Source organism: Chelmon rostratus, chromosome 12 (genome assembly GCF_017976325.1).
Source record: "Chelmon rostratus isolate fCheRos1 chromosome 12, fCheRos1.pri, whole genome shotgun sequence".
Lineage (NCBI taxonomy): Eukaryota > Metazoa > Chordata > Actinopteri > Chaetodontiformes > Chaetodontidae > Chelmon > Chelmon rostratus.
In genome coordinates, this window is record NC_055669.1 from 1,760,089 (window position 1) to 1,776,815 (window position 16,727).

At 41.1% G+C, this 16,727-nt stretch overlaps 1 protein-coding gene across 1 annotated transcript in view; it reads right to left on the reverse strand.

Moving 5' to 3' along the window:
• LOC121614578 (cadherin-18-like) overlaps window positions 1-16,727 on the reverse strand; it is a 150,501-nt gene that overhangs the window by 54,741 nt on the left and 79,033 nt on the right. Inside the window, exon 4 of the mRNA XM_041948516.1 lies at window positions 801-968. Within this exon, the coding sequence (XP_041804450.1) occupies window positions 801-968 (168 nt within the window). The remainder of the gene's footprint in view (window positions 1-800; window positions 969-16,727) is intronic.

The window sequence follows — 16,727 nt, forward strand, 5'->3', positions numbered from 1 at the left end:
TACAACTAATAAAATAACCTCACATAATAACACGTTGTCACAGAATGAGAATATGTGAATAATTGGATTTTAACAAAATGTCACATAGAACCATGTAAGGCAATATCTGGATCTTATTGTTGTCCTGTGCATCATGCAACCAGACTAATGATTGCTTTGGAATTTCAAAGTTGATTCTGACTTAACCTTATTTTTGTTTGTTTGTTTGTTTGTGTGGCAATCAGTTATCTGACAGTGACCATTCATTTCCACAATATTGTTCAGCAAGGGAGAATGTGACAGGAGTTCACGCTCTATCCCATCTGTGTTCTGCTTAGACCTGGTTTTCTATTTGTCTGTATGAAAGAAAATTCTGGTGGGAGTATGTATAAGATGTTCTTGGATGAAACGTGTCTTGTACAGGAAACACAAAGATTCATTGTGTGCTTCTGTGTCTGTCAGTTTCCATGTCCTTGTATCAGAAACAAAAAATAAATGTGTGCGTATTAAATAAGTAGGTTGACTAGCCATGCCATTGGTAATATAACATTTCTTGACATCTTTACTACTCTCATTACCATAATAGTATTCATCCTGACACTGTGAAACGTGATGTGTGTGTGTGTATGTTGAGGTTATTAATCATAATGTGGGTATGCACACAATTCAGCACGACCAGGGTGTCTCAGAACTGTCTTTGATATTTGGCCCAGCAGCAGCGTGGATCTGTACTGGATGTCACAGCTGTCCTACTTCAGTGTGAACTAGACTGAAGACTGAACACAAAAAAAACTGTACTGTGTGAGAGAGGGATCACTCACTCTGTGAAAACTTTGGAGGATTGTCATTCACGTCAGTGAGGGTGATGTTGACAACGGTGGATCCAGACAGTCCCCCAACCGAGCCCACCATGTCTTTGGCCTGGACCACCACAGCATAGTGGTCCCTGGTCTCACGGTCCATGTTGGACATTGCTGTACGGATGATACCTGAGGTGCAGATGAGGAGAGAAAGATCTATCAGTCTTGGAGCAAACCCAATATGAAAAACAGTTTGATTACAGTCATGGGTCCACAAAGAACTTGTTAATGGCGACTCTTCATCATACTGCAGAGAGCATCAGTTTACTACAGTCGGTTTATATGGACATCATTACAACTAATGTGGAATGATGTTTAGACTGACTTTCGGTCATGGTTAAACCATGTCTAAAGGTTTAGTCCAACAAATTATAAAAACACATATTTTCTGCAGAGTATCCTCCCAAGAAAAACTACAGAATTTAAGTGACAAAGCCGACCATGGTTGTTCCCTTACCATAACCAAGTGGTTATAATTGTTATTATGGTGATGGTCCTCTAATCATAAGTCGTCATTATCAATGTTTGCCTAACCTGAACTCTGTGCTTTTTTTAACCCAAGCTGGTAAAATGAGATTTACATTGTGTAACTGTGATGCTGTCGTATTACTGGATTAATGACAAATGCACCGCATGCATGGATTGGTTCAGCAAGAAAATCATTGTATGTAAAGTATTGTGAAGCTTGTATAATGATCATAGTACAAGAGTAGTTTCCACTTACAAAATTCATATGAAACATCATCTATCATCAATCTGCCCTTGCCTTGTCCAACATTATTACTGAAATGAAATGAAAATACAAACGACATTTCCAGTATATTCCATTACCGGTTTTAACAATTCTTCACCTTAACCAAGTGGTTTCTGTGCCGAGTCTTACAACTTCTGAGTTCTAGAGTTCTAGAGTTGTCACATTATGTAAGAGATGCACTCATTCTGTCTGTCTGTATATGTGCTGAAACCCACTCAGCATTGATTGTTTGCATTTATTGTTTTCTTTGGTATTGACTTTCTTCAAATGATATGCTGATGGGAGGGTGTTTTGCATTTTGTAGGCTTTATAGATTCACTGTTCCAGACATTTGCTGGGAAACGGTTCAGTCCAAATTACAAATTACTAGAGGTCCCCAGATAATATTAGCAGGTTTATGACAGGACCAGAGGCAGGAATCCTAAAGACAAATATGCCAAAATCTAAAGAAAACCAAAACTATCTTTATGGGAAGATACCATTACAGGTATGGTAGAAGATGTTTTTACTGAATTTCAAAGCTGAAAACTTGTCTTGCAGTTATGTGAGGCCGCACATAGACACAGTGGTGCTTTGAGCTAAATGCTAACATCAATATGCTCGTCCTCACAATGACAGCATAGACTGTGTATATAGTGAATAGTGGATGCAGTCCACTACTGGTTTGTGGACTGCATAAACTCATCAGGCAACTGTTGAGTGAGGTAAAAAAAAAAAAAAAAAATCCAGTGAGATGTAAGGTCATTTTCTCATACGCTTACATACAAGTACATGTATATGTTGGACTTCTTTTTGCAACCAGTGGAATACCCCCTACTGGCCATTAGAAAGAATGCAGGTTTAAGGCACTTTCATATTGGCTTCACTGTCAGACCAGGAAGCTGTGTCTACTTATTATTGTCAATGGTGAACATAATAATAATAATAATAATAATACATTTTATTTGGAAGCGCCTTTCAAAGCACTCAAGGACACTTTACAGAGCGGGTAAAACACAAATAACACAGGATAAGCACAATAAAAAAAACACAAATACATAGGATAAATACAAGCACGATAAATAAAACCCAACGAGTAAAATCAAGCAACAAGGAGTTATAAATTATAATATATATATATATATATATAATTACAAACATGCTGATGTTTAGCAGGTAGACTTTTCACAGTGTTCACAACCTTTGTTCATTGTGTTAGTATGGAAATGTTTGGTAACTTGTACACAAATCACACTTCAGGCTGACGGGAATGTCTTATTTTTACAGGTGTTTGGTCATGAATCAAAGTATTGGACAAACTGAAATGGTCACCTGATAACTGTACCAGATGAAAGGTCAGGGCCAGAGTCAGTAGGATTCATCTCCTGGTGACCATCTGTACAACAAATTATTTCCAAATTTCCTTCTGGACTAAAGAGGCGCTGCCATTCTCATGGTCTCCACAACATATTGTTTTAGTCTTTGTTTCTGTCATGAGTAATTTCACATCCCGAATATTCTGTGGCGACAAACCAATGTCATTTTCTCTTGGGAACCAGGTTGATTTTTGGGAGCTTTCACACTATGAATAAATTCACCCATCAATCACATTGTGCCAACAGACATCACGTCGACTCCTGATGACAGCGGCGGACCTGTTGATTGTTTGAATTTCTCACCTCCCTGAACTAAATGACAAAGAACAGAAAAGTTCTAAAGACAGAGACGATGGCTGCCTCTTCTGTCTCTCCTCTCCATTTCTGCATTTGACCAAGGGCAGGGCTCATCTCCTCTCCACACACACACACACACACACACACACACACAGAGCAGACGACACAACAGAGAGGCCGAGGTGGAGACAGTAAAACAATAACACAGCTTTATGTGGATTATTATAGTGTTTAGTTCAATAAATATTTTACTGGATTGGATTGTCTGGACCTTTGCAAACATAAATTTGTGACAAATGCAATGATCCAAAAGACAGTGTGTGTGAGTGTTATCCTGGAGACTGTTGCTTTTCAGGAAAGTCTTAATGGAAAACAGAATTGAGTCCATGATCTTCAATCACTCTGGCTGAAGCATGGAGGGTGACAGCATGTGTTAGATCTGCAGATGTGAGAGTGAGTGGCTGTAATTTAAAAAATATGAAAATATGATTTGGCCACGGGGAATGGCAGCTCATGTTTATAGTTTATAGCCTTCATCTGATGGTAAAACACTCACACACACATACACGCACTCATGCATATATACATATTATTTTGTCTCCATTTCACACACACATACTCATACCAATACACCAACCTGCCCTCTTCCACACTGAAATAAAATCTGTCGCATTGCATGTTCGTCAGAAAGGAAGGATTTATATACTCTCACAAACTGGAGATGTGTAGTTAATATCCATATGTTTCTGACATTCTTCTTTTTTTCATATCTTTTCTATTCATTGTTTTATTCGCTGTCTGGCTCTGGAAATACGTTTTCCTTTCTGGTGGATATCAAAAGCTCTCAATTACACCGAAAACTGGATTTACAGTTTTGCCACATTCTTGCGTTCTGGTTTGCTCATTCCTGCCTCTTATTTGATATACCCGGAACTTTACTTCAATACATTACATTCTTTTGCATGGGTAATATTTAAAAAAAAAAAACTGGAATTAATTCTGAGAGTGTAATTGTTATTTCAAAGAATTTGCGCTTAAACTTAAAAAAAAAGAAATTAACTTGTTTAATAGACTCAATATACCAAAAACAGAAGCATCCCATGTCTGACCATGTGGACATTAATAGTTTAGAAATGAATGTCTAGTTATCACTCAGACTTGCATGCATAGTGGGTCTACTGCTTTCACACCACAACACCAAAAACATATGTCTACTGTTTCTAACACACAATTAAATACAATTTGACCGATGGAAACCTTTCTTTTCTTTCTCTGACTTCAAACTGTTGGAAAGCTGTGTTATTTTCAAGATGATATCAGCCCACTTAAACTTAACTTAAAGCAATGTTGTACAAGAATTGGTGCAATTTGCGGAACTGTGTCCTCATTCAGACACTGTCTGCTGAATTATTGCTGAGCCAAACACTTCCAGCTTGATGCACTTTACCATCTCAAATTTGACAACCGTGTGAAAACTGATGCTAAAGTATGTTCACTGTCGCTATTCAAATTCAAAATCAGTTTCTTGTTTATAAGTTAGGTCACATTAAGTATGTTCATAGACCCTTTAGGTGTGTATGGGTGTGCGCATGTGTGAGCAACTGCGTTATGAAGACCAGGAGAGGCTTTTATGTTGATTTTATAGATTAACCAGTATGATATGCCTATATGTAATATGGTTAACCAAACTGAATGTTGTTTGACACACACTGTCACTCGAGTTGTTGCTGTTGTGTGGTTTATGTTCCTGGCTGAAAAGATAGAGAACCAGAAAAAAAAAAAGAGAGAGAGAGCAAAGGACAGACAAAAGGAGACAAGACAGGAAACAGTGAGAAAACAGACAGGAAGAAACAGACAGAAGACGAGTCAAAGAGGAGACAAGGAGAAAACAGACAGGAAGAAGAAGACATTAGACATGAAATGGAGCTAAAGTAAGAAAGGTAGGTAAGGTGCGTTTAAAGGTGATACAGATATTTTTTATTATCCCTTTGCTGATGCATCAAGATGATAAAAGACAAGGTGGATATAGAAATTGTATGCTGCTTTTGGGTAAATATATGTGTGTATATGAATGTGGTAAATATATCTATGCATGGTAATGCAATGAGAAACATACCTCTAAAACAAATTTTGAATGTATTTTTAACTTTAGAAAATAAATATGCACTTTTCGATGCCTAACAGCCGGCATTTGAAGACGTGAGGAAGATGGGAAAGTGGACATGGGACAGGCTATACAGGAGGTGGCAGCAGGCAGGCTCACTCTACAACAGGAAGCCGAGCAGTCTGGGGTCCACCTGAGTGACCGAATCAGTGGACGGGTGCCTCTGGCTTTCATGGTCAGAGGCAATTTCTCATGTTTAACCATCAGAGCCTTTGTTTTTATTCATCACTAGTTTTTACTGTCTAAGTTTCTTTCACACCCAGCAGAGCACCTCTAGCACTTCCTCATGCCCAACTCCTCCTTGACTGCTGCACCCATAACATCCACTTGTCGTGTACTTAATGATCACAATCAGGAAATTTTTTTAGATTTTTTCTGTGAGGTCACACTGCTGAAATGAAAGGGCAGGAGACAACAGTTTGGCAGTCAGCTCAGAGGGGTTGGTGTTCTGGGTCCAGTGTGACACCTGCGGTAAATAGTTTCACTCCATGTGAGTAGGCTGAGAGGAGGAGCTGGGCGATGAAGACTTGTGGTGTAACTGGTGTCTGGACAGTTAATTAGATTTATTTATGTTTTCAGTTTTTCTCTTTTCTCATTTAAAAAAAATAATTTCATGATCTTTTCAGTTTTTTCCTCTGGTCATTTGTCTTTTCCAAAAATGACCACGTCACCCACTGACTCTGACAGCAACAGCAGAAAAGTGTCCTAATCTGGAAACAGTGACATTATATGAAGTTGTGCAATTCACTTTTTCACCACTGTCAAAAATATGTTGTGATTAATTTACTTATGATCAAAAACTGATGGTTCTTTAACTTTGCTAATACACTCAAACAACAACACAAGACATTACTTAGCAAGCCAGTAAATATTATTTACTACCCCAACAGCAAGAAGGCCAGCTCGGTGTCTGTTATTCTGCCTTTTATTAACTAAAAGCCATCTTAACTAAAAGCCAGTCCTAGAATTACTCTTGCTCTGCCCCTTGCGTGATCACTCTCGTTTTTTTCTCTTCATAGCGTCCTCTATCACCATCCTCTTAGGCCTCTTTGCCTCTGCTATGACGTCCATACAGGCTGCTGAGCCTGGTTCTACTGCCTGCTCACCCAGCTCCTCTGCCCATTCCCATACCAAGCTTTCTGCTAGCATTCCCAGCTGGATTAAATACACGAACAGAAGTATTATCAGCTTTGAGTTAAAGTCTCAGCAGTAAAAGTAATATGCTTCCTGTGATTGAAATATTATATTTGATAATATTAGATTGTTAATACTGATGCATCAACATGTAAGCATCATTTTACTATTCACTGTGGAACTGCTGGAGTCTGAGCTAGTTATCTGCTTCAGACATGGTCAAATAGTGAGGCTAGAATGCTAATGAAGGGGTTAGAAATAGATTTCATTTTAGATATATTGCAGGCTTCTCTCTCTTGTATTAATTCTAGTCAGCTGCCTGTTCCACATACAGTCACCTGTTGGAGAAGCCTCAGGTGTTGTGGACTGTGGCCTGATCCAGGCAGCCTGTGTGCAGCTGCTGAACTTTGAAGCAGACCCACTATTTTTCACTGATGCCCTTGTGGCCAATGTTACTGTTCTTCCTCACAAATCCGGCATTTAAAGGATCATTCTGGTTCATTACAAATTGGACCTTGTTGTTGAAAAATTAAAAAGGGCCTCAGGGACGATCAACCTTGGCATACACGCTGTTAGGACACTAGGCTGTCTGGTTGATAGGCTGAAGACCTTGGAGATGCTTCATCTTCATAATAAACAGGATTGAGAACTGGTCTTGGTCATTAGTCACAATCACTGTATTTACCCTCCCTTTGGCATGATTTCTTCAAGGCTTAGGTATCACATAAATCTGAAACAAGTGTAAAAAGATGTTGAGATTTCTATCTGTACACTATCAGGGCTGAAATAAACCTATATCACAGTAACGACAACTGAGGCTGTTGTTATTTTCCATTGTTCCCCAAAGTGAAGATTGGCCAGAAGCAGGAGTTTTCTTTATCAGTTTGGTGTTGTTTTATTATTTTTGGTTCGAGGGGATCGTAGAATTAGAAATTCTAGAGAAAAAAGAAAAGTTTTTTATCTAGCAGATCTTTTAGACACTGTTGGATTTTGGAACTCAGGAAAGAGTTTTGCATGCTTCTGGCACATTTCTGCCTGAGTAACGCAGAGCACAGTCTGAGAAAGAGAGTGGTGAGGGGAAACTGACTGTATGCAGGTCCACAGTGAAGAATCCACAATCTGCCACAGTCATTGGATTCACAGTTAATTTAAACACAAGATACTTGTGCTCAAAAAGAGGATTCATTCTCAGTGAAGAACCTTGGAGCTCTAATCTGCCTCTATACCTGCCAAAGAGCAGTGATTCCTAACACGTCTCAGGGGGTCATCAGGTGGAAACCTCCCTTCAACAGTGTTTCGCCTACTTAGTCCCACTACACCTCCAGGAGGTTAGGCAGTGAACTCCGGCGTCCCAGAGTCACCCCCCCTAGTGCCAGTTCACACTGCTCCTACACAATCCAAACAGCACCGCCACGTTCAACTGACCCAGAGATGCTCCAGGTAGTGGCCAGTACCGATGCTACCATTTAACTATTGCTAATGCTAATGCTAACCGCTAGGAAGAACAGAAGAAGACAATACAGTTCCGATGCTACCATTTAGCTAATGTTACGTGCTAACCGCTACCTGCTAAGAGGAACAGAAGAAGACAATAAAGCTAGATTCACCTATACTGTTAATGTTAATTGCTAGCTACCAATACTAACTGCTAAGATACTATCGTACTCTCACCGCTTTAGCTATTGTTAGCTGCTACAATGCTACCACAGGCCTAGATGCCACATGTAACTGCTGATTGCCACACTACCATCATCTACCCCTGCCTCTCACCAACTGCACCAAGAAAAAGCGGGGTGGGAATACAAGCCCTGGTTCGGGTAGGGGATGGAAAATAAAGAGGTAGAGTCAAAAGATGAAAGTAGGGATTGGATACAGACCCTTGTTCGGGTAGGGGGTGGAAAATTTAGAGGGTGCTGAAGGTGGAGGCCTAAACCACAGACTAGATTTAACAGCCTCTTCTAACATTTCCTTCAAGAAGCAGCAAACCCTACCATTTCCTTCAAAAAGCAAACAGAGCAGGAAAACAAACCCTAACATTTCCTTCAAGAAGCAAACAAAACAGGAAAACAACCAAAAAGATCAAAAAACAAGCCAACTCTGTATCTTACCACGCAAACTCACCTGAACAGGCCGCATGGTCCCAAAGAGAGACTCTAGCTGGCCACACCCCCACCTTATCTAAACTTCCTGGTTCTCTTCCTATTGGCAGCGCGAGAAGATGGGGCGGGGAAAGCAGAGCAGAGCAATTCAAATTGAAAAAGTTAAAAGGCCTCAAGTTGTATTGAAGACATGGTTTGTGTTGTGTTGTGCTGTTTGTCCTTGATGATGGTGGAACGTGGGAGACAACGACTGCCTCAGTTGTATGTGCTTCATGTTCTGATTTTCCTCCTTTGCTGCTGATCTGCACACACAGTAAGTTATGGCCTCTATAATGGGTCCAGTTCTAAGACTCAAAAGCAGGAAGAAGGAGGCTTCATCAGCTTTTTGGAGCCCTGATAAAGACCTAGTGGTGTTTTGCCTTTTTTAATGTTTTAGCCGCTATAATAAAGGCTTTTTAATATTCATTTCCTTGTTTGACAGATTTTGTAGTATTTGGAGAGCCTGGATTGCCCTCTGGTTTGTGTAGTACTCTTTTCCTCATTTTCCTCAAGAACAACAACACAGCTCTTAATATACATTGTAGTAAATGGAGCAACCAGTCATCTCTCTTCCAAGATAGAAATAATGACTGAAACAGTGCGACCAGGTGAAGGAACAGTTCTTTCTGCCATTCTCAGAAAACATCCCACCCATCCAAGCAGCGTTTTAAAGAAAATCTGTGTACGTATTAAAAATTAAGGTATTAGGTTACCCGATGGGAATTTCAGTGGTGTTGCAGCGTGTCTCCAAAGACCAAAAGAGTCTGCATCATAGTTTATCAGCTGCCTCCAGGGTGTGGATGTGATCCATTACCAGTACAAACTGTGATAAATGGCCTACTGCCTCATGTCTTTAAAATCAGTTATTTCAATTTGCAGACAAACACATTTTCACAGGTCTGACATAGACCTGAATGCAGTGAGTTTCATGCACCATGCTCTTCTCATCACGATAGCTCACATGGCAGCAGAGGGAGGGGCTCCACAGAAGACACACACATGCAGAGAAAGGAGTTGTACACTTGTAAACCTTCCTCAAAGCATCTTAGTATTATGCATGTTGCTGAAATTCCATAGGTTGAACCTGTGTTAAAGCCAGTGCACACTGATATCAAGTTTCATTCTATTGAACAGTCATCTAATTCTCCAATGAGCCTTGTAGGCGGACATGCTTTGTGTGCTTTGAATGCTGTGATTTACTGTAAAGCTGATTTATATTTGAAATATGGTTTCAAGCTGCTCAGTTACTGCTGCAAAAACGTTTCACAGTTTCAGTGTGAGTCTTCCTTGTTGATGTTGCAACCTGTTCAAACTTTGCTTCAACCAGTTCATGCTTCAGTTGCCTCATGTACTGCTATGAGAGCTATCTCTACTTTGCCTTCTACATCTGCATTCTGTCCTCAGTCTGTTTCCAGGTCCTGTCAGGAGAGGGCAGCCGCTTTCTTAAACCAGGAAACCTTTTATCAGCTCCCGCTCATATCTACTTTGGTCGTGATTGCTGTGCAGCTGCAGTAACTCTGACCCATGAGCAAGGCCTGTTTTCAAACACACATTTCTGCATATTCCCATTACTGTCTCATCCACTTTTCAACCATGTGATCTGGGTCCCCTAGTGAGGAGATTGACTGGAAATCATAACCACACTGATGACTTGATGGTTTACATTACATCTGTAACACTGAGTGGTTGTTAAACCTCCATGCATTCAAGCCAATTCCCACTTCATTTGAACATTTTTCACCTGCTCCTAAATTGCAATCCCCCCCATGACCAATGCCAATGACCTCTTAATGGCTTCTTACCAGACAGAGTCAAGCAGTGCCTCCTACACACATGGAAGCATGGAAGCAAAAATGCATTCCTTCCTGGGCATGACCAATTTCTGCAGGCACTGGATTCATGGTCACATCACAATGGATCCTGTGCTTTGTGCTGCCACTCTGGACTCCTGAACCCATTCAATGGACTGAAAGCTTGACATTGACATTTAAAGACTCGAAGCCTGCTCTTACATCAGCACCATCCTTGGATTGCCAGATTATGCAATTTTCACCTGTACGTGTACAAGAATAACTGCTTCACCTCAGGCATCTTGCTTCGTAAACATGGTTCTCTTTACTACCTGCTGACACTCTATTCTTCAGAGCAGCCTCCTGTTGTGCATGGCATGCTGCCCTGTTTGCCAGTGTTGCAGCCTTGGCTGTCCTAATTGAAAAATCAGCCCCCGTTGTCATGGGTTCCAAGTGACTCCAAGCTTTTGCTCCTCACACTGTGCTGCATATTCTGAACACTGTTGTGACCCAGGACATGACAGCTGCTCGTAGATCAGTCTATGAAGTGACCATTCTAACCAGCTCTAACATTTAAATCCAGGTACATTTCTACCATTTAATTCATGTAGATGATGAGCTAAAAAACATGATTTTGAGATTCAAGTGATACAGTTCCTTCATCAAGGTCTGATTTGATTCAAAGCTCCATTCCAACATCTGGTTTGATTTTCTTGTTGAATGGTTCAGCAATGAGACCCTTAGACATGCATCTTTCTCAGGCTATGCTGCCACTGCCGGAACAGGTGAAGTGAAGGCACATGCTTTGCCTCCTGGAACATCTGTTCGACAAGCTTGGTTGTACATCCCAAAACGTGCCTGTATTTTGGGCCAGTCCGCCAACATTTACACTGATTCAAAATATGCATTTGGTGCAACATGATTTTGGTATGTGGAAACTCTGAGATTTTATGGCATCTTCCAGCAAACCAATCCAGATTGCACACAGTCCCACACATGTAAAACAAAGGGGATTAACTCATGTGATCTGAACCCAGTGGTTTGCTCCAGGAACTGGAACTGGAACCCAGACAACTAGATAAATTAAGCAATAAAACATCAGGGCCATTTATAAATGGCCGTGGGGTGTCACGACACTGGTAATTGGTTGGCCAACACAAAATCGTCTCAAAATTATGCCAGATTCAAGTAGTCTGTTCCAGGCCTCCACATGAAGTTTTAATGAAGAGACCTATTTCCACAGGTGCAATACCACAGCTGACACCTCACCGACCTATTCTGATATGGACAGAGAACTCCAGAGTTGGTTATGTGTTCACGCTAACATTTGGTTAAAGTTTCCACTGTCCCGGAGCTGACTGACCTGACTGAAGGGAACAGAGACATTCTGTCATGGTCTGTTTTATGTTGAAGGTTCACCTTATATGTCTTCTTTTGCTTTACTTTCTGTGTTTTTGTGGCCTTCGTGTTTGATTTGTTTTACCTGTGTGTCATTAGTTGTCCTCACTTGTGTATTTAAGCCCGTGTCTTACCCTCAGTCTTTGTCAGGTTGTTGTCTTTGTTCCCTTGTCATGTCACGTCTCCAAGTGTTTTCTCTCCGGACCTTGTTCACGCCTTGATTTCTGTTTCTTCTTTTGGAGGTTTTTGGGTTTTGCTTTGTTTCTGTTCTTTGAACCCAGGCTCTTGTGTGGATTTTTGTTACCTCTTTGGACTTTGAACTTTTGTTAGATTCGTGCCTGCCTCCCTGTTTTTTCGTTATCTTTAGTCAATAAATTCTATCCCTGTTCCCCTGAAACCCCCTTCCTGACACATTCTCGTTTGTTGCATTTCTTCCCTTCTGCTTCTTTCTGGCCTCCACAGATTGGTCTCTTAAATATTTCTGCTTCTTTTTGCCAGTCTGTCTCCCTCCACAAACTGTTGCACATTTTGATGGTCTTTGTATTGTTAATAAAGATAAATTGTAGAGACTTGGGTAGCGATGGATCCTCTTCACATGGCCTCTCTTCAAACATTGTCTGTTTGGTCTTCCAGATGTGGTAGTTGCGGATGCAGAAAGCATACGTTGGGCGCAACTCTTGTGTCATTTCAGATCCAGCCACTTCCTCCTCCCCTTTAGTAAATACACATGCCAATTTCCACACATTCCCTGACAGACTCTCTAATGTGCTTATACCACAGTGCTGCAGCCTTCTGATCTGTCTGCCTGGCCCTTGAACTTCTGCCTTTCTGTCTGACCCCTTTTTGGAAAAGTTTTCCTCTTTTGATCTGCCAGTTTGGTTTTGACCTTTTGCTGTTTTTGACAATGAGTAAACATGAACTTTTACCTAACCTGCTTGTTTCTGAGTCATTCTGGGTCCAAACCTGGTTATCGGCTAAGGCATTTCACTGAGAACCTTGAGGAGAGTTATCTCTGTACTAGTACCATGTTGTTTGGTAACAGTGGCTTACAGCAGCAAAGTCCTCCAAACTAAACAACAAAAGACATCACTTGCCATTGCCTTTCAAAACAAGCCATATGAGTGGGTCATGGTTTAAAGACAGTAAAATTGACAGCTGGTAAAAGATGAGACATGAATAGTTAAAGAAGATCATCACTTGTATCCTGTGTCAGCATCACATGCTTTGTTGAGCCAATCATCCAACCTGACCTCCTCTCTCTGTGGTTTTGTGGTGTCACACAATGTATGCCTGACAGAGTGGAGTCATACAGTAATTCAGAAGTAACTTTAAATAACTCTCGACCAAAAGTAGCAGCCTGAAGGATTGAAAACTGTTCAAATGACCTCACTTTACAAAATGTCCACACTTACCGGGTCTGCACCCAAACTGGTTCTAACAAGGACAGAATTGCCACAACGCACACATTCTCTCTCTCTCTCTCTCTGCCTCTCTCTCTTTCTCTCTTTCTCTCTCTCTCTCTCTCTCTCTCTCTCTCTCTCACACACACACACACACACACCTCTCTCCCACATGAGATGCAGACAGTGTTTAGCCTCGAGGCTCTGCTACACTGCATTACTCGCTTCAGAGGCTAACAAAGCAGAGAGCCATCTGGCCTTATCAGCCTCTTTAGACTCAGCGGAGAGACACGGCGCAGGCTGGACAGGACAGGCAGCACACACATTGTGCACCTGTATCACAGAGAGTGACCACAGAGAGAGTTTGAAAATGAGTGGAGGGGACTGGCGTGAGACAGGACGAAAACGCTAGAGGTACTGGAGGACTTCTGCCTCTGTGTTATAAGGATGGAGGCAGAGATTAACTGTCCTCAGCCAGGGACAAAATTGACACAATTTCAGACTACTGGAAGTCGTTTTCACCGGCTGTCTGGGGTTTTTTTTTTGAAGGCCAAAACCAATTTTTTTGTGCCAGTATTGAATTTGATTGGAAGGGACATATTGAGATATCTCTTCCCAGACTACAGTATAATCCCATCTTCAGTCCTTTTGACAGAGTGACACAAAACTGGCCTCCACCAGCAGAAAACCAAAAGACCTTGAGCTGTGTACATTCCACCACTTGCTTCCTGCTGAAATGAGAGCAGCCCAAATAACATGAGGATTGTCGTGAGCCTGTACATTTGCACATTTCTCGGGTAAATGGTATTTGACATTATAAATGCAGCCTTCTTCTGCATCCTCGTCTCATTTTTTCCACTGTAATCCATCACACACAGACACAGGAGATGGCGGATAAGAGGAGGATGTTTTTCTCTCTTAGCTTGGAGAGACAGACAGAGATCAGAAAGCAAGGGGAGGGGAGCTGAACATTCACAATGGATGTTTTACATTCAGGCTCTCAGTGGTAGTCTGGCTAGTTCTCAGCGGCATTAAACTGACCAATATTACATTCATCTTCAAGCATTTCTTACCTAATCAAAATTGTTGGTAAGTTAAAAAGGCAACCACTGAAGCTACTGCTGCTAGTATAAAAATATAAAATAAAATGTGTATTCAACCATATTAGTGTGTCAAAGTGTCATAGTCATGGTGTTTCACTTGGGAAACATAATATAGACAAAGAGCATTGGCAAGGCGAGGTGTGTCAATAGCTAGTGACAAAATTATTATTAGTGGCACGAGGCGATGCACAAGCCACTCACCTCTATAGCTCAAAGAGCTTAGCTCGAGCCACTATTGTAATCTCTTGTGTTTTTTCTTCTTATTTTTCATCTTCCGCCAGAATTTTGGGGCGTAACTAGTCCCACAGCTTTGAGAAAACCCTCGCAAACTATATATCAAAACGTACGGCTCGATCGGGAATGGTGTGCTCTGTACTTATGACAGGATTCGTTAATTAGTTATTCACAAAAAACTACCCATAAGAAATTTCAGCCTTTTTCAAGTTTCCGCTGCCGCCATACTTTCTCCTAGAGACTTCAAACTTTAAAATGTAGATAATTTTGTCGGTTAAAAATGATCCTTGGCTCACTTTTTGATATCTCTTACGGTTTTTGATCCTGACCATCTGAAGACCATAAAGTTTCTAAAAAAGTGCTCAGAATTTCTCCCCCTAGAGGGGGTGATGTCATCAGCTAGAGTGCGAGAGGCAGTGAGAAATCGCCTGAAATTTTTTTTTAAATTGCTATAAACTCCAAACGGTGAATAGGAGACACATCATTTTTGGATCCTTTTGTAGACAAACGTCTCTTCTCGCCTCTGATTTCAATTTTAAAGGGTTAGCCCCCACCAAATTTAAATAAAGAGGGATCTTGCACCAGCTGCCCTGCTGTGTGCTCCAACACACCTGATTCAAATGCTCAGCTCGTTACTGGGCTCTGCTGAGGCCTGATAACGAGCCATTCATTTGAATCAGGTGTGCTGGAGCAGGGATACATCTAAAACATGCAGGGCAGTGGTACTCCAGGACCAGGCTTGAGAAACAGTGGTATAGATAACACCAGTTGTTATTATTGTTGCAGTATGCTGCATTTATTACGTCTAGTTTCATACTTATTTTGTACAGTATTCACAATATGACTACCCTACATTACATTAGTAAAATTAGACTCATTGCCATCTTGGATTAGGTCATCCAAGATGGCAGCACCTGGTGTGCATCATCATGAAATCTTGTGTGCTACAATGGCAGATATGGCGGCTGGAGGTGAAGAGATGAAGGAATTGGAGTTTTGAAATGAAGCTTTAGTCTTTGCAGAGAAAAGTGTAGCAGCTGAGGCTGCAGGCTGATGGCGAGCTGCCACAGCAACACTGCTCTACCTGACATCAATCTCCAGCTGAAACAATTGAACATTAATCTGTTTGGAGTGTCCGAGTGTGGCATTAAGAGGCAAATGGAGCAATTTATTGGTGCAGTTGGTGAGAGGCAGGGGTAGATGATGGTAGTGTGGCAATCGGCAGTTACATGTGGCATCTAGGCCTGTGGTAGCATTGTAGCAGCTAACAATAGCTAAAGCGGTGGTAGTATGATAGTGTCTTAGCAGTTAGTATTGGCAGCTAGCAGGTAGCATTAACAGTATAGGTAAATCTAGCTTTATTGTCTTCTTCTGTTCCTCTTAGCAGGTAGCGGTTAGCACTTAACATTAGCTAAATCGTAGCATCGGAACTGTATTTTCTTCTTCTGTTCTTCTTAGCGGTTAGCATTAGCATTAGCTAAATGGTAGCATCGGTACTGGCCACTACCTGGAGCATCTCTGGGTCAGTTGAACGTGGCGGTGCTGTTTGGATTGTGTAGGAGCAGTGTGAACTGGCACTAGGGGGGGTGACTCTGGGACGCCGGAGCTCTTCGCCTAGCCTCCTGGAGGTGTAGTGGGACTAAGTAGGCGAAACACTGTTGAAGGGAGGTATCCATCTGATGACCCCCAGAGACGTGTTAGGAATCACTGCTCTTTGGCAGGTATAGAGGCAGATTAGAGCTCCAAAGTTCTTCACTGAGAATGAATCCTCTTTTTGAGCACAAGTATCTTGTGTTTAAATTAACTTATCCCTTGTATTTGGTCAGATATGCCTTTCAAGCTGACAGTCAATGGCCTTGATGGTTTTATTGGAAATCTGTAGTTCACAGGAGAGAAGCTGTGTTCATTCTTAAAAAGATGCCAATAAACAATAGAATTTGAATTTAAATATACTTCCCTGGTTTTGTTTCTACATTAATTAAGTGATTTTACAATTCAGTTGTTACAAGCTTCAATCATAAAAGGACCAAAATGATTAATCACAATAAAATACAACAAATTGAGTGATTAATTAGTTTTGGCTATTAACAGCCACTTTATTTATTATTCATCACAGAGTTT